General features: G+C 38.1%; 2 protein-coding genes across 2 annotated transcripts; one reads left to right on the plus strand and one right to left on the minus strand.

Moving 5' to 3' along the window:
• Positions 1-4,296: 4,296 nt before the first annotated feature.
• Positions 4,297-5,259, minus strand: LOC117288000 (neuromedin-U receptor 2-like). The gene has a single exon (XM_033768666.1). It carries the CDS (start codon positions 5,257-5,259, stop codon positions 4,297-4,299), a length of 963 nt encoding a protein of 320 aa, XP_033624557.1.
• A 1,137-nt stretch (positions 5,260-6,396) lies between these two features.
• Positions 6,397-18,259, plus strand: LOC117287885 (CDC42 small effector protein 2-like). The gene is made up of 5 exons (XM_033768482.1): positions 6,397-6,871; positions 9,068-9,303; positions 11,086-11,199; positions 14,430-14,532; positions 17,611-18,259. The coding sequence occupies exons 2-5, from the start codon at positions 9,202-9,204 to the stop codon at positions 17,622-17,624; spliced, it is 333 nt and encodes a 110-aa protein (XP_033624373.1). The 5' UTR covers positions 6,397-6,871; positions 9,068-9,201; the 3' UTR covers positions 17,625-18,259.
• Positions 18,260-20,556: the final 2,297 nt, after the last annotated feature.

The raw sequence follows: 20,556 nt of genomic DNA on the forward strand, positions 1-20,556 counted from the left end.
ATAAAACCTTACTTTGTAACTAAATTTAGTAATGGGAAGCTGTTAGTAGTATACATGTAAAAGATTGCTGTGAAAAACGGTTCCCTCTGAAGTACCGTAGTTTTCGAAAAGAAGTTATTTTCCACGAATTTGATTTCGAGACCTCGGAATTAGATTTTGAGGTTCCGAAATCAAGCATCTGAAAGCACATAACTTCGTGTGACATGGGTGTTTTTTCTTTCATTATTATCTCGCAACTTCGACGACCAATTGAGCTCAATTTTCACAGGCTCGTTATTTTATGCAAATGTTGATATACACCATGAGAAGACTGGTCTTTGAAAGCAACCAAAAGTGTCCAGTGTCTTTAATAGTAATAATAATAAAGACATTTATTTTGATGCATGTGAATTTATCTAGCTTTGTTCAATATTTATCAGCCTGGTTTTATTCGCCGTTAGAAATTCATTTACTTTGATGCATGTGAAGTTTTAGTCTGTAACATAGGTTTTCTCGATCGATTTTAGCAAATTAGCAACCAATTTAACCACCAAGCTATTCTATTTCGCGCGAAATCGAATGCTATTGAAAGGGTCATTCGATTTCGTTTTATGATTAGTCCAACGTAATGTTGCGTCATTTGATTTAACAAAATAATCATTCAATTTAACAATTCATCAAAGCAGCATTCAAATTCGCAGACGCTTCTTGGGGCGTGTGTGTCACGATAAAAAACGACGGTTCGCTAAAATGAACAGAGTGCTAAAGGAATTTGACTCGACTCAAAAAGAAATTGAGTGGCCGAATTCTGAATTTGAAACGCAGTAGCAACTGGAGAGGCAAAACAGCTTTAATTCGAACGCATGAAAATGAAATTGGCTGCTCATTTGTTGAATTTGACCGAGAAAACCTATATTATTCAATTATTTTAAGGTGTTATTTTATTAGCCGTTAAAAAATGCCAATCAATATAGCAGAGAGATGGGGGAAACTACAGACTTTTGCAAAATAGCTGCTGCGAATTTGTAAGCTGTGCTTGTGAACTGTTCAATAAAAATGTTTTTTTCTGTGTGTAGTTTGAAGCAAAAGAGCGACTGCTCACACAATAATATAGTGAAACTGAATTACTGTTTTGTGATGTGGAGCTTTCAATTTTATATGAAATTCATAATTGGCCGGTTTATTTTTTTAAACGACCGGGAAAAGCTATGATTAAAATGGTCTTGAGCTTCAAAGGATTGTGGCTCATAGAGGACGAAGAAAAGCATATTCACTGAACTGTTTGTTGATCTTTCATCGAACAGAAGTAAATAATGCGTTATAAATTGTAGAGGTCTGGTGCATCCTCGGCCACAGAACGGGCCGTCAAATATTCTTCTTGGCGTTGGTATTATTTTGATGAAGAGCGCCAATGAAATACTACTTGATTATCAAGTGAATTCAGAAAAGATTCCTTACAATAGTTTATTTTTATAGAGGGAAACTTACACCAGGGATTCGAACTGACTCTAGCTACCGGGCAATCTCGGTTGTGTGTATTATAGTTGCGAGGACACTGCTTATAGTATTATTATAGTCGACAATGATTTTGTTTATGATTTTTTCTTCGCAGAGCTCGGGGAAGTACTGAGTGTACGTCCCTCTAAATGCTTATGCATGACGTCATCATTCTTACCCAACATGAGGCTATGGGCGCACGTTCCCCATCACTTGCAGTGGGTGCGCCCATCGCCTCGTTTTTGAGTTAGCATTGTGATGTACCTCATGCATACATATTAAGAAAGGCGTATCGGCCTATACAGTGTTAACACACATCGGTGTACATGGGTACAACCAAAATTAATATATTAATAGTTTCCTATCCTAAGATCAGAACAATCAGTTTTCATATCAAACACATACCAGCTAATTGTTGATGTCGTTCCCCTCGGAAAGAAGTATTATGAAGTAGTTCTCTCAGAATACATTTTTTTGTCTTCTCTCGATAAGCACGGAATAAGTTTTCGCTTGAACGAAATATACTTGCGGGGGAACAACATGGTTGCGGGGAAACAAAATATAATAATTCCAGGAAACGACATATCGTTAAAGGGAATGACGCAATTATGTAAAGGGCGATAGATCGAGGAGGAAACAAAAGTATGTTCACCCGGCATTGTTTATTTATACACGTTAATTTGGTTCTGTGATTACAGGATATAGTGTTGTGGAAAACAAAATAGTTGCAAAGGAATTTATATTTCACGAGGGAAAAAAATACATTGTTTACAAATATTGGTTTTAACAATAAAATAGTAGAATGTACATCACTATCTATCGACAAATTGTAGTTTATGCCTAAGCTGACAGAACATAATCACTTTTACATGCACTGTGTCATGTATACCCTTTATGATGCCATTCGTTTCTGAGTACTCATTCATTACATACACTAACCTCGTTCGTATCAAAAAACTAAAGAGTTTAACTCAACACTTGCATGAGTTCGGTGAGTGACTACACTTTGAAAGCGTTGGATCCAGCGTTTTGTTTGTAAATCCAACATTTTAATTTTGTTATCCAACGCAAAAAGGGTTAATTCAACAATTTAAGTGTTATTTTAACATTTCTCAAAAATATTCCTTGGAATTGTTTGATCAGTTTTCAAAACGTTAAACTGGCACTTAAATTGTTGACTGAATTTATCATATAAAAAATGTTGGATTCAACACTTTCAAAGTGTAGTAACTCACCGAACTCATGCAAGTGTTGGATTCAACTCATTAGTTTTCAGAGTGTACCAGTTTACCAGTAGGCCGCTATTTATACCCGTTTGTATTGTGTTTAATGTAAGCATTTAAAAAGACTCTCTGCTAGGGTTGAAACTTCATGGCTTCAACATTGTTTTGCATTGATTCCCTTTTGTGGTTGGCAGTTTCAATCAGCTAGTTTTATAATATTTTGTTTTTCTTCCGTGCACTTTTGTCCTGAAAAAAAAAAAAAAAGATGACCAAACATGTATCTGTTTATGTTGCTTCACCAATTACTCTAATTTCATCAGCCAGTTGCAGTTGTCTATTGAACTGCGTAATCAACTCCCCTTTAGGTTTAAATTAAAGGATTATGTGTGTGTAGGAAATAAAAAAGAAAAAAGAAAAAAAGCGGTGTTTGATGGTTTTGTTCATCCACACTTGTTCACATGGTCGTGTATGCACGTGGAGTTATGGGAATGTTAAGGGATTGTGTTCGTTTGGAAATTGGAACCCATCTGTTTGATTCAATTCTAAAGTTGTATAAACCATGAAACTAGTCTTTGAAAATTTCATTTCAAATGTATAGTTTTCGAGAAAGAAGTAATTTTCCACGAATTTGATTTCAAGACCTCAAGATTAGATTTTGAGGTCTCGAAATCAAGCAATATGAAAGCACACAACTTCGTGAGGCAAGGGTGGTTTTTTTTTTTCATGATTATCTCGCAACTTTGACGACCACGATTGAGCTCAAATTTTCACAGAGTTGTCACGCATTAGGTTGATATACACCTAGTGAAAAGACTAGTCTTTGACAAATACAAAAAGTATCCAGTGTCTTTAAAGCCTGCGAATGTTAATGCATGGCGATTTCTGACGTCACGGGCCTGTTTTTGAAGCAAGTGAAGTGTTTCTCAGGAGTATATGTTCGTTGCGAATTTGTAACGTCTTATTTTCGTATCGAATTAGCATTCGGAGGACGGATGAACCGGGCCGGCTTGAATCATCTAACCATTGACTAGCGACCTCATCAATCTCCATTAACACCACAGAATTCCGACAATTGTCTTTTGACTTCGAGTACTTGACACCACGTCCAAGTAACCGTGGAGTGTCGAGTATGTAACGCGAGCAGGCCCGTAACTAGAGCGGTCCTTCCATGGCAAAATAATCTAAATCGAAAAACGTTTGTTTCTTATTGTAATAAATGAGATAAATTCTGGGTAACCTGGGGCGTTTTCTATTTCAAAGTTTCAAAGGCATAGGGGCCTACAATGTTGGGATGTGAATACAACATGTGTCCTATTTCGGCCTTTTTTACACCTTCATCCCATTTATGGCAAAACAGGTTATTTTGTACTTGCTTTGCAAATAAAATGGTACTTTTTCGAGTTGTGCTGTTTTGTCATGAAGGGCCCGAGAGGGCGGGCGGATCCCCCCCCAAACAAAATTGTCAAAAGAAGAAAAGGTCCACCCAACATTTGTTTAAAGTTTGTGGGCACAAATAAAACAATTTAAAAAGAGAGTGACCAAAATGGATTTAATGTGCCTTCATCATCAAACTGTTTCTCATTTAGTGAAAAGGAAATCAGCCGGTGGTATTTAAAAACACGTCACAGTTATCTGAGAGGCGTGCGCGACCCACCATAATACAAAAACCCCGCCTAAACTGACGGTACTTGATGGCGTAAATGATGGGGTTGATCGCTGAGTTGGAGACTACCAGTGCCACGGATATCGCATACAGAGCCCCGTTGAAGTCCAGCGGCCAGCCAAAGTTAAACATGAAGAAAATAATCTTGTTTGGTGTCCAGCATATCGCGAAGCAGCAGAATACTACGAAGAGCGTCTTGAAGATGTTCTTGCGAGCACGGACGAGAGAGGCTGCCTGGCCGCCACCGGCGGCGGCTTCCTGCTGGTGATGGACGGTGGTTCCAACGTTACCCTCCCCTCCAATGCGACGAACACTTCTCTTCAACACGATAGTAATGTGAAGGTATGCATACAGCATTACACCAAGTGGAATGGCGTACTCGAACAAAAACAACATGGTGCCTACAACCGTGGAGTTCTCGTGAGTCACCGAAACACACGAATCGTGACCGTCGAAAACTATGTACGTTAAGTTGTAGATCGAACTGACGCATCCTAAAACCCACACTGCCGTGATGATCAGAGCAACCATTGTTTTACTAAACCATCTCTTGTATAAAAATGGAAATACAATAGCAAAGTATCTCTCCAGAGTTAGAGCAGTGAGGCTGAAGGTCGAAGATGCGAAGAAAGCCCAGATGAAGAATTTGGACTCCCATACTCGGCAATACAGCTCACCACTCCAGCCCGAGAGCGGATGAGGAACCCCGACATTAGCAGTTACCAGGGTTAAGAGTGAACCCAGTAGATCGATAACTGCCTGGTTGAAGATCAAGCTATTGGTCAGAGTATGCATTGGCTTTACGCGATTAATGACTACACAAACCAATGTATTTCCAACTACTCCTACGATGCCAGCACAAGTCTGTATCACTTGCAGAGAGATTTCGACACCCATGCTTAACTGTGCGATGTTGATGAGGAAATGTGAACATATCTTATTTTTGTATCAAACACTATGGCCTACGTCTTTTATAGCATGTTTCATTATAACAATGGTAAAAGCTTTGTAGCCAGTAAGAGCAAAGCTCAATCCCACGCCAGGCCTATCTGTGATTTAGTTATTGAAAGCAATGAATGCACTTCGTTCGTGCAATATTATATGATAACTTGGCGGTGACACTATGGCTCTTCCATTTCACTTGGCTTCGCCTCGTAAAATGCACTCAACTCCAGACTCAAATATTTGTTCAATACTTCACACAATCGTGGATTCTTACAGGCCATAATGGCAAGTTGCCGATAATAGCTCTCTCACTACTCTGTGGTGCACTACTATAGCCAAGACATTCATACAAACTTACTGAGGAGGACTTTTTGAGCAGACTTGATAAATTTAGGCTTTAAAATTTATCCTAGTTGTATTGGGATTTTGAAAGGAGGCCCAAGCGAAAAATGGCAGCCGGTTTGTTTTGGTACATTTGGGGATGGGTTTTTTTGCGAACTGCATATACATGCCAACAATTTTGCAATTTTTCTTTTTAATCTTCTTCTTTTTTTTTGGGGGGGGGGGCATCTGAACTATAGTTGTGAAAAAAAACTTTGATTTAGTTCAAGACTTTTTGTCTGTACCTCCAGCTGCTTTTGAATAGTGAAGCAAATGGGTCAAGCCGGCGTTTTTGAAACTGCGTGGCCGGTGTGACAGGGGAACCCTTTTGTACACTTTAAGTCATGGCTACAACTGATAACGCCCTCTATTGAAACATCCGAATATTAGGCAATCAGAGATCGCAATGCTGGATTGCTAACCGATAACACAGGCGATGTCATAAAAACAGGCTATTCTGAAGAACAGACAGGAGCAACGTTTTGCCAACTTTGTGTATATTTTTTTGTATGTATTGCATTGAACTGGTACACGCGTTAGGGAAACTAATTTCAAAAAGAGTCGATTGTGAACATCTTTGTTGCTGACGGAAGGTTCCAGAGGGTTCCAGGCTATATTTAGCTATTGTGAGAAAGTTTCGGCAGCCCACCTGATGATAGTCGCGATCAGTTTGAGTTGAGAGACTACACATTACATGTAATTAGTTTTCGGACTGCCTGTCTGGCGATCCTGCCCCGTAATCATCTAAACAACAAACAAACAAACAAACAAACAAACAATTTGAGTCAATACCAAAGATAGACGGCTTCTATCTTTGGTCATCACCATGTCCATCTGAAACTAACCACGCCCAATTGCACCAATCAATTATCGTACTGGCCCCGCACGCTCTTGACATAGTAAATCATAGTCACACTACAGAACACCAGCGAAGGTGGTCTGGTATCTGCCTCGGTAGGTTAAGTTTAGCGTTCGGCGTTCCGTCTGGCTACCAAGTGCGTGTAAAGTGTCTACTGTTGAATGTCGGCACACTAGAAATTCACGGTCATCATGCTGAGATAGAATACGGAAGTGCGAATTTTCGTACAAATTCAATTCTCAATCAATAATAATAACAACCGAAAGAGTTCTGTAAAGCTTCAGGGACAGGCTCGAACGGAAGGTTTCGTTTTTGTGTATTCGGGTAAGTTGTTTCCTCTGTCTGTACTTTTTTTAACGACAGATTTATAAGTTATAACCGGAAGTGTTGTTTAGTTTACAATAGTTTGTCAATCATGTAAATGGGAAAATCAACGTAAAAAAAAAGCAATTTAAAACAATCAATGTATTGTTAAATGCTGTAGCTGTAAAAACGCATGCCAGGGTGGTTTTCCACTATTTTCGTGGTACTTTCTCAGTCAGAAACGGTCACCATTCTCTACTATAACCTAACTATTTTCCGTTTTGGCTCCCAACTTACGGTGAACTTGGAACTCCCATTATGATTATTTATTTCATATCGATTGAAAAAGTGGTTTCGCCATTTTTTACGCGATATTATTTTAATGTTATTTTTACCATATATGTAGGGGTTGTTCTAAAACCCCCTCGACCCCCACGACCCACGACTCTCCGACGTCCGCCCCGTGTTCGAAGAATGTCCAAATTCCGAATTCATAAAATGTCGCTTTACGGCCGAGTAAGAATTAAGTCCCCGATTTAGAATTCAGTGTGTGATCCGCGACGCAACTTCCTTCCACGACTAGGCTTGACTTCAAGTCTGAGACTGCGGTTATATTTATCTGCATCAGCCACACAGAATTGGGAGAATTTACTCTCCGCTTCCGCACGACAAGTGCACACCGATTGGGGACCCCAAACACGTCCGTTTGGCCATTCGGTCGGTCGGGTCTACAACCTTGAGCTCCACTTAGAGCAACTAGTAGTACCATGGAGGAATAGTACACAGGACGAGAGCGATCGGCCGGAAATGGGTCCGCCTGATCATCACGTAATGAATTGGCCATAATCGTACTCGGGCGGTACACGCAGGTTCCCAGTTGGGATAATAATCTCGGATCGGCCAAGAGATACACGTGGAAATACCGCGGTTTTTTATTTGTACATCACAATTGCCACAGGCCCGATCTCGGCAGCCAATCATGCGAAGTTTGCTTCGTGCATACTACGTGTCTCGTACGCTGTGTTGTGATGTGCGAGCCATGGTAGTCGATGTCAGCATACAAAATTGGCTGAGGTTGTGAACTGTGGCAATTTCGGTGTACACAAAAAAAGATCGCGCAAAAGTCGATGGTCGAGGGGGTCGTGGGTCGAGGGGGTTTTAGAACAACCCTATATGTAGGCATAGCCATGTAGCCATAAACATAAGGCTTTATATATTTTTTACCATTGCAATGTCAGCCTTTTTATACACTTATTAGAATAAAGATTCTGCCGAGTTATCAATGTAAAATGTAAATGTTCCAACAACTCGCCCGTTGGACAACTCAATGGTTCCGACAACTCGAGTCGAGTTGCGACGGTTGAGACGACCCATCGACAATTCAACAGATGGCCAAGACAAGACAATGGATTGCGGTGGTTTTCACATTCGTGTTCCATTTGCGTGCAGCTGACCGCCGAGTTGTCTGAACCATTGAGTTGTCCGACAGATGAGTTGTCTGACATTCACATGTACAGTATGAATCAATCTACTATCCAATCTAGATTCTAGAATCAAAACATCATCCAGAAAATACTTTCCTACAAAAAAACTTCTTTCCTGAACTTTCCAAACATTCTAATTGTTTTGAAAGTACTAAAAAAAAAAATGCAAACACAGGTAAGAAAACACAAGTGAACCTGATCACGGGGTAATTTGAGTTAAACTTTGGGTTGAACAAAGAAAAATTGACCTCTTACTAAGGAAACTTGAACCTGCGACTTCCAGCACATCAATGCAGGTTCAAACTTTTGCATCATGGCTATTTGCTGATTGTGACGCACCACTTACATGTATGTAAGTGTGTTGTTCTGTGGTATACTGTATAACGTAATGTTGTATATATATAGATTCAGGACTGTTACAGGTACACATGCTAAAAGTAGGCAAACAGTCACTCGTCTGCAGTATTTTGCTGATTGTGGCGCAACCACTTAAGTGTGTTGTTTTGTGGTGTACTGTATTACGCAGCAATGACAGCGTAGCTTCAGGACTATTACCGGTACACATGCTAAAAGTATGCAAACAGTCACTCGTCTGTGCACTGTTTTCTTTATCTTTGTGTTTGGAGTGACTAAAAAACAAAATAAATTCTTAGACTCTGGTAGTTATAAATCATTTCCTCATGATTGTTATTTTAAACTCTTGTATGTTTTTGTTTTTTCCCGAATGATGCAGCATCGTTTCCATTTAGCCAAGGGATACTACCACTACACTGGTAGTGCTATCATAGGGTAGTACATGCAAGAACCTAAACAATCGTACCACCAGTCTTTGACACTGACCGGAGCCATCTTAGAAGACGTGCATTGATGCCGCCTAGAGAGGGAGACAGAGAAACGGGCAATTCCTCAAGGAGAATGAGTGACCTACTCATCTGCTTCAGTTGCTGTACAACAGACCAACCTCCCCCTGTGAGTATGAAGTGCTATTCACACGACAGCAATTTAACAAGCGTGGTTGTAAAGTGAAGCAATTGTTTGTCAAGATTTTACAAAAGACTGCCTTTGACAGTACACAAATTGTTGTCCTTCACACAAGCAACATTTTGTAAGATTTTATAACCATGCCAAAATTTAGCGACGGACTCTTGCTACATGGCTCTCGTTTGAAAGGGACTTAAAAGACTAGTGAGTTTCTCTTTGCAGAGGGTACCTTTCCTTGCTCTATGCCTAAAGTAAGGACTGAGAAAGGAAAAAAGAAGAAATTTCCTACAAAGGTTGCTTTTTGTAGAACGGTTTACCTGCTGAGAGATTGCGTAATGAGCCCACCTTGACTTCTTTCACTTCTATGTACTGAAATTTATGGACTCATTGATTTGTTTTTGTTTCTAATAACTGCCTATTTTGTTTTGCCTTTTATCTCTGCTTTTGTTCCTGGTGGTGTAGATGGCTGTTGTTGCTGTGGCGTTTCATGTTTGTTTCTCCATTGTTCTGTGTATTGCTTTTTTTACAGGAGCCCCTACATGCGAGGGTGTATACTACGAGGTGAAGTTTACCACTGGTCACAATTGAAAGTTCAATTATATAATATGCTTTCTGTGCTTTTTTAAATTTGACTTTGGCATGATAAACAGTGTGTTGCTGAAGTGAGGTTGAAATTTACTGTTGGTCACAAATTAACTTTACATTTTCTAATTTTTCTGCCATTTTATGCTTTCTGTACATTTTTTAGTTTGACTGATTACAATTGTATTACATTGGCATGAACGATGTGTTGTTGCTGAAATGCAGAGCGATTGAAGTTAAGTTGAAAATTCACTGCTGGTCCAGGTCACAAATAAACTTTGCCTCCCATTCTTTCTTGTTGTGTAACATTTTCTTTTTAGATAATATTCAGTTATTCTTTAAAGTTGATAATCAAATCAAAGGTGGTTAATTCTCAAGAGCATTTTGGGGGCGATGGGGAAATTGGCATGACAAAGTATCATTGATGTTAGAGTTGAATTTGACCAATGGTTATAATTGACCATTGAATATACAATGTAACTATACTGTTTGTTTGTTTGTTTTTTGGTATTTTTTTTGACACTTTGGTCTATTGTTCGTCTTAAGTGTGACCATTGCTCCATGGTAGGACAACATACTCATGTTGTAAATGTTCATTAATTTCTTTAAAGGTTCCAAGTTGATAATTTAGTTTTTGTTGATTTAGGCCTATGTTCAACTGAGATTATTTTTCATTATGACTTGTATGACGTGTATAACTGAGATTTATGTGTCTGAATTTGTAGGCTGTTTTGGTCTGAACCTTCTTTGACCACTACAGTTTTTAATCATTTTTTTTATTTTTTTGGTATTGTTTGTATTGTAAGGTTGGTGTTTTATAGGCCTTTATTCTATTTTGTATATTTCATCTCTTTGTAATTTGACTGCAATTCAGCCTTTTGCTGTGATGGTCTTTGTTTTAATTAACCCATTTCAAATCAATCAAATTTTCTTCTTTATTTTGTTTCAGGCAGGAATGTTCCTGATTAATTTTGTTTTTGAAAATAGGCCTACACTGTATGATTCAATAACTAATTTTGTTTTTTAATTATTATTAAAACTTTTATGCGTGTATTGGTATGGAAAACTTAGTAGTTTTGGAGTTAGTTAGAGCTTAGTTTTTTTTTTTTTACTTTTCATGCCATTTGGTGCTTGGTGAATTTTCTGTGTTTATTTTATCTCTTTATCTCATTTGTTTGGACATTACAGAAAAGGCGGAGAATAGACCGGACAATGATAGGCCTTCCAACAAATTTCATGCACACAGGTCACATAGGGTCAGGCGACATGTCACCACAACAAGAACAACAAGAACAAAATAATGTAAGTCAATAATTAGAGATTCATCAACGATTGGTAAAGAAGTCAATAGTAACTAGTACAATGTACTACTTCACTACTCGCGCTTCATAATAGCTTCATAACACTTTGACACTAGTCGTGAACGAGTTTTAATTTCCAAGATGCATTGTGTTAAAATATTTTACGCAGGCAGAATATACATGATATAGTAGAATTCATGTTGGGAGGATTGAAGGATTGTGTCACTGTAAATTATGTTGTTTTTAAATAGTCGTGAGTGACACAATGTGTTCACCAAGCAGGTAGTCGCAACTATTTTTTGTAGTAGTTGTGGCGGCACTACTTTAACTGATAAGTTGAAAAACAGTAGTCGCGAGTCAACTGAGCTATCAATAGTTGCAACTACAACGCTAGTCCCACACTCCTAAGAGTAAAGCCTTGTTAACAACTGAAAAACAGTTTAAATTTCATGCCAGAGTACTGAAAATATAATGTTTGCAGTCCGCAAGTATCAATGTGTATTTGGGTTTATACCACTATCGAAAACGTTCTAAGCGCAGCCAAAACTTATTTTGACATTTTTGGTATCATAATTGTTTAAATCAAAATCATCATCAAGCCTTTTTCGTGTCTGATATGAATATTGTCTGGTGCAATAACTGCTTATCTAGAAGATGGAATATCAGCACCATTACGGTATGCGCTGTCTTGATCGGGGTGCATTTTTGTCCATTCAGGGATGAGATTGTTCAGACTTTTGGTTGAATTCAGACTTTTTATGTCGGCCTGGTCGAGAAAATCAGACAAAATTTGTTACTGTTTCCAAAAGCTCCTCGGAATCTATAACCCCAGGGGTTACCGAAAGGTAGAAATGGCATCATTTCAACATACCTTTGAATTTGTGTCCAAGTTTCAGACTTTTTCGTTAATAATGAATCTCAACCCTGTCATTTCAATCTGGCATTGCCATTTGCAACTCAACGCTCAAACTTCCACACAGTCATGTCCTTCCACATGTGTGAAGTTCTAAGTGATGAGTCGCATGGGGGAAATCTAACTAACTGCCCCTTAAAAAATAAACAACTGCCCTTTAACAAGATGGCACACAACTTTAGGAGGTGCTTATTAACTCTTCCAAAACAATGATGTACAATGTACAGTTCAACATGTACAAGGAATACATGTACATTAAGGGTAAATATAATACTTCATAATTGATGAGCAATTATGACTCATCCTTCAAGGGTGTTGTGGCTCCTGCAAGAAAAAACCACCAACTCCACTTGACAATTAAAAGAAAGCGTCATTACTCAAACCAGATTCCCACAAATGCTTGGTTCATACTTGAAGGCCTACTTCCTGACGTCACTAGGCTGTTTTTGCTGCGAGTGTTTTAGTCTAGCACCGCTCGGCTTTTGCAATTTATGGTTGATGTGAAAATTGGTATTGCATTTACAGGAAGTATGAACTGAGCTTAAAGCCATTGGACACATTCGGTACAGAATTTTTTTTTTTTAAATTCACAGATTTACAAATAACTTACAGTGTTAACAGAAGGTAGTGGTGAAAGGCTTCTCCCGAAATATTATTCCGGGAAAAATTTAAACAATATAAATTCTAGATATCGAAAATTACGGATTTATTTTAACAACATGTCATGACACGGCGAAACGTGTGGAAACAAGGACGGGTTTTCCCATTGTTTTTCCCGACTCCGATGACCGATTGAGCCTAAATTTTTACAGGTTTGTTATTTTATATATAAGTTGTGATACACGAAGTGTGGGCCTTGGACCCCCCCCCCCCCCCCCCTTGGACAAACTGTTTACCGAAAGTGTCGAATGGCTTTAACAAGCATTCCAGCTTGGAGAAAGAAAAGGCTGTCTTAAAAGACAGTAAGTAAGGCCAAATTAAAAATCAAAACATGTTTAGCGACCCCGCTAAATGAATTTTTTTTTACGGAACAAAAGTGTCCTGCTAGGCCCTACCATTTTGTAAAAAAAAAAAATGCCTCCTTCCTTTGTTTCAAAAAGGGAGGGCACAAAGCATGTTTTTTTTTTGCTTTTTTTTTGCTTTTTTTTTGCCTTAGACATGTTAGAGCAAGGAGGGAAGAGTGCTCTCTAAGTTATATTCAGACTCATTACTTACCTGTGTGGACTTGAAGTCGTTGTGTGGACTTAGTCGTACCGCAGTCGTTCTTTTGAAGACAATGATAAAGCAATGTAAAAAAGAAACACTGTGTACTCTTTATTTAAACGAACAAAAAGTTTTTGAGATGCATGGGAAAACAAAGTCGGCACAACAATGACTTAATGCGAGGTTATACATGTACGTGTACTGTACAAAGTGAATTTTATCACTTTTCAAAAACTTCTAAATTCTAAATTTACCACCATTTAATTACAGACACCAATAAATCAACTTAAAAGACAAACACTTTATACTTTTTTTAAGGAGACAATAAGTTTTTCCACATGTACGGGGAAACACAATTTGCTGACCGAGACTTTGTAATGTGAGGGTGTACAATTAGTCAACTATGCATTCTCTAACTTAACTGCCATTTAGTAAAAATGGCACCAACAATTTGTTTATTGCTGAGTGAATGGAAAGAAAATGAAATTCACTGCTGTTTATAATGAAATTTTGAACAAAAGGCTTCCTATTGTTGTTTTTGTGTACGTTTTATTTAGGAATTTAATTAGGCCTACTCTTCAAACTTGATAAAGATGGTCAATTTCTGTGGGGTTGGAGCAGTGGGAAGTCTACATGACAAAGTATTATTATTATTTTGTTTTATGTAAGACTTGAATGTCACTCATGGTCAAAATTTAACATTTTATGTTCTGCTTTCTTTGAATTCTTTTGTTGTCTGTTTAGCTTTTAGCTTCTTCTTTTTGTTTTTCAAAAATAACCTATTGTACATGTAGGGCCTATCTTTCTGAGCAAAATTGGTTTTGCCCAATGCACATGGGATAACAACTTGCATGACAGATCTATTTAACTCCTGGGGCTGATTATTATGTACTTCTAAAGATTATACCTGTTCTTGTACAGTTGTAGGTAATTGTTAGCTGCTTTTAAACTGCTTTTAAACTGTATATTCTTGTGTGTTGTATTGAATGTACACGTACCCTGGGGGTGGCCCAGGGAGAGCAGTTATAATTAGTCAAAACCAATAAAAAAAGTTCCCTGTTGATTTAGTGTTTTGTCATATCTTACATAAATATCTTATATTCTCTTTTCTGCAGCATTTAAATTCTATCCAGGTGCAGATGCAATCCAAAGGTGGATACAGTGAAAGTGGACAAAGAGAGTTCCAAAGAGATACAATGGAAATTAAAAGAGTACCAGGTAAGAGACCATTAAACTTAAAAAAAGAAAGACAAAAAAAAATCAATGATATTGATACTATTCTCGGATAATTAGTTTACCCACTCAGGCCTGTATGCTTCGTTTTTTGAAAGGGCAAGGGCACCAAGGAATTTTCTCCTTGGTAAAAGGGCACTCTATGAAGACATTTCTACTCTGGAGCATTTCAAGGGCACCAAGCAAAAGGCAATATGACCAGGGGACAATCGTCTTTATTTCCTCCGTGAAGTTATAAGGCCTGGTGGTGTTATCTCTTCTCGCCTTCCACTTCCACCTCTAGAACTCGAGTTTGAATCACGCTGGGGCACTCTGTGGATGGGATTTCAGTCCCAACCTTACTGCGTGGGTTTTCATTGAAATACTTCTCTTGGTTTTTTTCTCCCACCTCTGAAATTAAAAGACACTGGACACTATTGGCAATTGTCAAAGACCAGTCTTCTCACTTGGTGTATCTCAATGTATGCATAAAATAACAAACCTGTGAAACTTTGTGCTTGATTAGTTGTCGGAGTTGCGAGAGAACTACGAAAGAAAAAACACCCTTGTCACACGAAGTTGTGTGCTTTCAGATGCTTGATTTCGAGACCTCAAATTCTAAATCTGAGGTCTCAAAATCAAATTCGTGGAAAATTACTTCTTTCTCGAAAACTATGTTACTTCAGAGGGAGCCGTTTCTCACAATGTTTTATACCATCAACCTCTCCCCATTACTCGTTACCAAGTAAGGTTTTATGCCAATAATTATTTTGAGTTATTACCAATAATGTCCACTGCCTTTAAACTTCCTTCCCTGTCTTCTCTCCTTGGGTTCTTAGACAGTACAGTGATAATACATTTAAGTTCGACTTCTTAGAGTCCTTGGCTTCACAACAAGAGGAAATGAAATAAGATGAATTGAATTTCTTTGTGTCGTTGAACACCTCCTGTCCACCAGTAATCAAGTTTAATGTAATTGTTTTGAATTGTATTCATTTTGAGGCCTGGTTTTGAACCCATGATTGAAATTTCTTTCAAGGGGGTGTTGCTGAAGATCACCTCCACACCTTTTGTTCAGTAGACCAGCGATCAAGTTAGATCTAGTTCAATTGTTTGAATTGTATTCAGTTTGAGCCTAAATTGAAATTTCTTTGTGTTGTTTAACCCCTCTGCACCTTTTGTTGAGAATGGAAATCCTGAAAGAAAAAAACCCAGATATAATGACAAGGGTGGTGTCACTGGTGTGCAGGGCTGCATAAAAAAAATTGTAAGGGAATACAAAGCTGTCATGGCCTAATTGCAATAAGACCATTGTGGATTTTTTCCCCGACCCTAGGGAATTTTTCTTAAATGATAAGTGAGAAGGAAAAAACCTCCACACATGAGAACAGAGAAAGATTGTCAAAGATATATGTATATAGCAATGGGGAGAAGTCCGAGTGAAATGAGTGGGAAGATAAAATGCTGCTTACTAATTATTTGAAAGCCTAATGTACAAAAGGTCGCTCAAATATCGTGGGCGAGAAAATCAGACGGGACTGATGACTGGAAAATGAAAATTCCTCCCCCGAGGATGAACTGAAGATTCACACACGCGTCGTCACTTGTTTACCTACATGTACATGAGCTATGTACAATAGCCAGAGGCTGCCTACTGTATTAATAGGCATTTCCTGATTGACTACAAAAAGGGTTTCCCACGTCCTGGCTGCATGCCCTAATGCTAGGTCGGCCACGTATGAACTCGGTGTTTCCGCCAGGAAGCTAGAAATTGGAAAAGAGAAGGTTGTCTTTTTTCCTCCGAACTTCCATGTTGCAGTATTAACAATTGATGTCACATTAGTTCCTTAGACACTCCTAAAAATAAAAACATTTGGGCCTAAATAAAAAACAACTTCTTGTAAAGACTTGGACCTTGATACTTCTGGCTATGTCTTGTTCCCTGTGTTAAAAAGTAATAATGTGTATGGGTTCTCATCCTACAAGGGGGCCGTGACTGTTTTCAAGGTTTTCCCCTCAGTCCTCAATTTGGCTTTGGACAAAAACAAATTATTTCTGTAACTCGACGACCCTAACTTTATGCCGTGACCCTTAACTTTTTGGAGAAAAAAATGGAAAACAAAAAAATAAATTCAGGATTTGAGGCTAATTATTCATGATCCACAGTGTGTGTAAACGGTGCCCACCGTCCAGTGACAAATATCCACAATGCAGCGCGCTTGTGTTGTCGTTGAGCACATTCTCCAGATTTGCACAATGTGCAGATTGTGCATGATTTTATTGAATCATCAGCTTTTGAGCTGTCATACTAACAGAGTGCAAATCTGCAGATTGTGCACAGTTTTACTCGATCTGCAGATTCAGCTGCCAATATTGAAGATTGCCAATCGGACGTGATGGAAAAGGCCTTGAAGGCGATTGCCTTCATGCCCCCTGGTCATTGCCTTGGTGCCCTTGAATTGCTCCAGTAGAAACTTACAATTTGCTCATACATGTAGGGTGCCCCTGTACCAAGAAGAAAATGCCTTGGTGTCATGCCCTTTAAAAAAATGTAGCATAACAAACCTGAACTATAGATGGTGCACCCCAAATGACTTAAGAGTTTGACCCGTATTCAAGACTGATGAGTCGGTTTTTATCTCAGACTCGAGGATTAAAGGGTCTATGTACTTTTTGTAGGACAAAATACACAATGTCAACAGATTTCCATGAAGTTTGAAGATACATGTAATGATAGTAGAAAGCTTCCCTGAAAATATTACTTGCTGAGGTGCTGTAGTTTTTGAGAAATGAGTAAAACAGTGTCATGAAAATAATTTTCGTCTCAGTGATCATGAGACGAAAATCATTTTAGCATCTTAAAACGTATTTTCATGACATTGTTTTACTCATTTCTCAAAAAACTACAGCACCTCAGCAACTACTATTTTAAGGTATGTTTCTACTATCATTATCTTCAAGCGGTGTAAGTTTAATGTCAGTCTGTGGACATTGTATTGTGTGTTACAAAAAGTACCCAAATCCTTGATTTATACCTGACTGCTAAATATATCTTCTTTATCTTATTATTTGTCCCTTTTGCAGAGCCCGATGAATAGATCTGTTCCATTGCTGTTCTTCTGGGAAACTTTCTGCGTTTTGTGTCTCGTTTTTGTTTGTGCCTTTTTTTTTTACTTCAGACAGACAATTTTTTTAATATAACCATGTTGCGATAATCATGAAGTATGATTGCTGGGCATGCCACGATCTCAATGTCAGCTATCATCAGTGCACGCAATCCGGATTATTTGATCTCACTGTAGTTGGGATTATTGTAAGCATAGTGAGGATTTGTGCACGACTCCCCACTGGATTAACAGCAGCTCAGAGAATGTTGAGGCAGTGTGGATGATACAAGATGGAGGTTGCATTGGACTATAGAAGACGCCTGTAAAAGCAGCCGTGTTGTAAAGGATGCCTGTTTTGAGCACACACTTCCAAGGTAACGGAAAAATCTGAAGCACGTGATAATAGTTCAAATACTTCAAATCTTATTAAGTGGCAGTCAGTGTCTTCCATCTTTGACTGTTTGTGTATTGTCTTGAAATTCAATGTGACTTGTATGGTATGATAAACTTTCACACACATTTGTCCTCTGAAGGGAAGTTGATTTATAGAAGCAGCCGTCGATTTCACAAAACTCTTCCTAACTTAAGACTAATCATAGGACTTAGGACGAGTCCCAACCCTGCACTGTAGCATGCAGACCTTAAGATTAATCCTAAGTTAGGACGAGTTACTTGTCCTAACTCGAGATAAGACGAGTCGTACATGTAACTCTTTGTGAAATCGACGGCTGTATTGATTCTAAAACCATGCAAGTTCCTACATGTATCATAGCCATTGTGAGCGTTGTCTGAAAACAAAAATAACATTATTGTCAAACAATGTCTGGTAACTTAATGAACGCATACTATGTATTTCAGTTTCTTGAACCACAGGTGTCTTGAATTTGCCAGCAAACCAGGATTGTGTTTGACATTGCCAGAAAGAGCAGGGGCTTATAAACTGGTTTAGGGAAAAAGGGCATTTTAGTCTTCCACTTTTTTTTATGTTCATATAAAATGCAAAACACACTTTAAAGTGCAAGATCTTGCTGTTGATGTTTTAGTACCCCACAAGCATCTTGTGGTCAACATGAAACAAAACTTGAGGTATACAATGTACATGTACATGTAAGAGATTGAAAGAGAGGGGGGGAATGTCTCTACCTTACACCTTCATTGAATCAAGTGGCCTAGGATATAAGGCATAGATTTACAAGAAGCATGTTGAGGTGTACCCTCTCCTAAGAGTGTGTTTCACTTACAAACAATAAACATTTTTTAACATTTGCTATGTAGAGAAAGGCTGACCTTAATTAATCAAAAGGTTCAACCCTTTCCTGCAGAACTTAAATGCTTGACCACATGAGCCGCTAAAGTTGTTAAAATGGTTGGTAAACTTGGGGTTTGTCAGAATTTTTACTTTTTTCAGACATTTTTTAGGTGGGGACTATTTTAAAATAAGACATAACACGCTTTAAATGACTTCGTTGAGAACAAAATTATATATTAATTAATGTAAATGCATATAAGTAAGCAAATTGTTTCTGTTCTACCTAGATGTAAAAATAAAGGGTATTTTTGTCTTGTGGTCAACCAATTTGGCTGTCAAAATGTGTATGGGATGTATTTCTCAAAACAATTTGCACAAACTTCATATATTATTCTAAACACATGTTTTTTTTGCATTGAATACTGCAACAATCTGGAATACTTGGAAGTATAAGTTCTCAATGTCTGGATTAAAGAAGAAAACTAACCTTTTATGAAATTGTGCAATTCTAGACAATCATTATGCAAGGTTTAACATCCAACATTTATAGTGTTTTGTGGCAATACAGGATTTTGATGTACGCGTTGAGATGCGCATACGTCCTGCCTCACATTATGGTCACTTTAATAGCAACAAAGGTGTTATTCGATACGGTCTAGTATGGGTCAATAGACTACATTTGGTCTGTATACTTCGTTTTTAAAAGGGCAAGGGGGTACCTCCAAGACATTTTCTCCTTGGTAAAGGGCACCCTTTGAGGAAATTGTAAATTTCTACTTGAGCATTATAAGGGCACCAAGGCAATGAACGGGGGCATGGAAGCAATTGCCTCTGTTCAGAAGTATCAAGCCTGACTTGGTGCCCCATAAAAGTGCTCTTTCTAAAATAAATTGCCTTGTCCTCTCAAAGATGAAATTCTAGGCCTGCCATCTGTCCTTACAGGCCTCGGTTTGGGTACCCCCCCCCCCCTGGCTACTACTAGCTCACTGATGCTATCCAATCAAGCACCTTTTTGTGGGAGACAATTCTGAAATACTGCCATGTATGAGAAAGGTAGTATGTCTAATATTTTGTGTGTTTACTCAAAAGTTGTGACTATAGAAAGAATTTTTATTTCTAGTTTTTTTGTTCCTTCTATTTTTTACTTGAACAAGTCTTTGTACAGTTTGTTCATTGCAAACAGTGTAATAAGAAGAGTTAAATATGCTTTTTATTCAAAAATGAACAGTGTGTCAGGCAGTGTATCAAACCTTTAATAAAAAAAAAATGAATGTCGTTTCTTACCGGAAACGATGGCAGTTCCTTATAACAACAATGCATGCTATTGTAATTACAATATAAATAAGTTCAACAAAAGGTTATCACTTGGGATGCTACACTTTATCCTTTAAAGGCTATGGACACTATTGGTAATTACTCAAAATAATTATCGGCATAAAACCTCATTTGGTAATGAGTAATGGGGAGAGGTTGATAGTATAAAACATTGTGTGAAACAGCTCGCTCTGAAGTGGCATAGTTTTCGAGAAATAAGTAATTTTCCACGAATTTGATTTCGAGACCTCAAGTTTATAACTTGAGGTCTCGAAATCAAGCATCTAAAAGCACACAACTTTGTGTGATAAGGGTGTTTTTTCTTTCATTATTATCTCGCAACTTTGACGACCAATTGAG

This window comes from Asterias rubens, chromosome 3 (assembly GCF_902459465.1).
Source record: "Asterias rubens chromosome 3, eAstRub1.3, whole genome shotgun sequence".
Classification (NCBI taxonomy): domain Eukaryota; kingdom Metazoa; phylum Echinodermata; class Asteroidea; order Forcipulatida; family Asteriidae; genus Asterias; species Asterias rubens.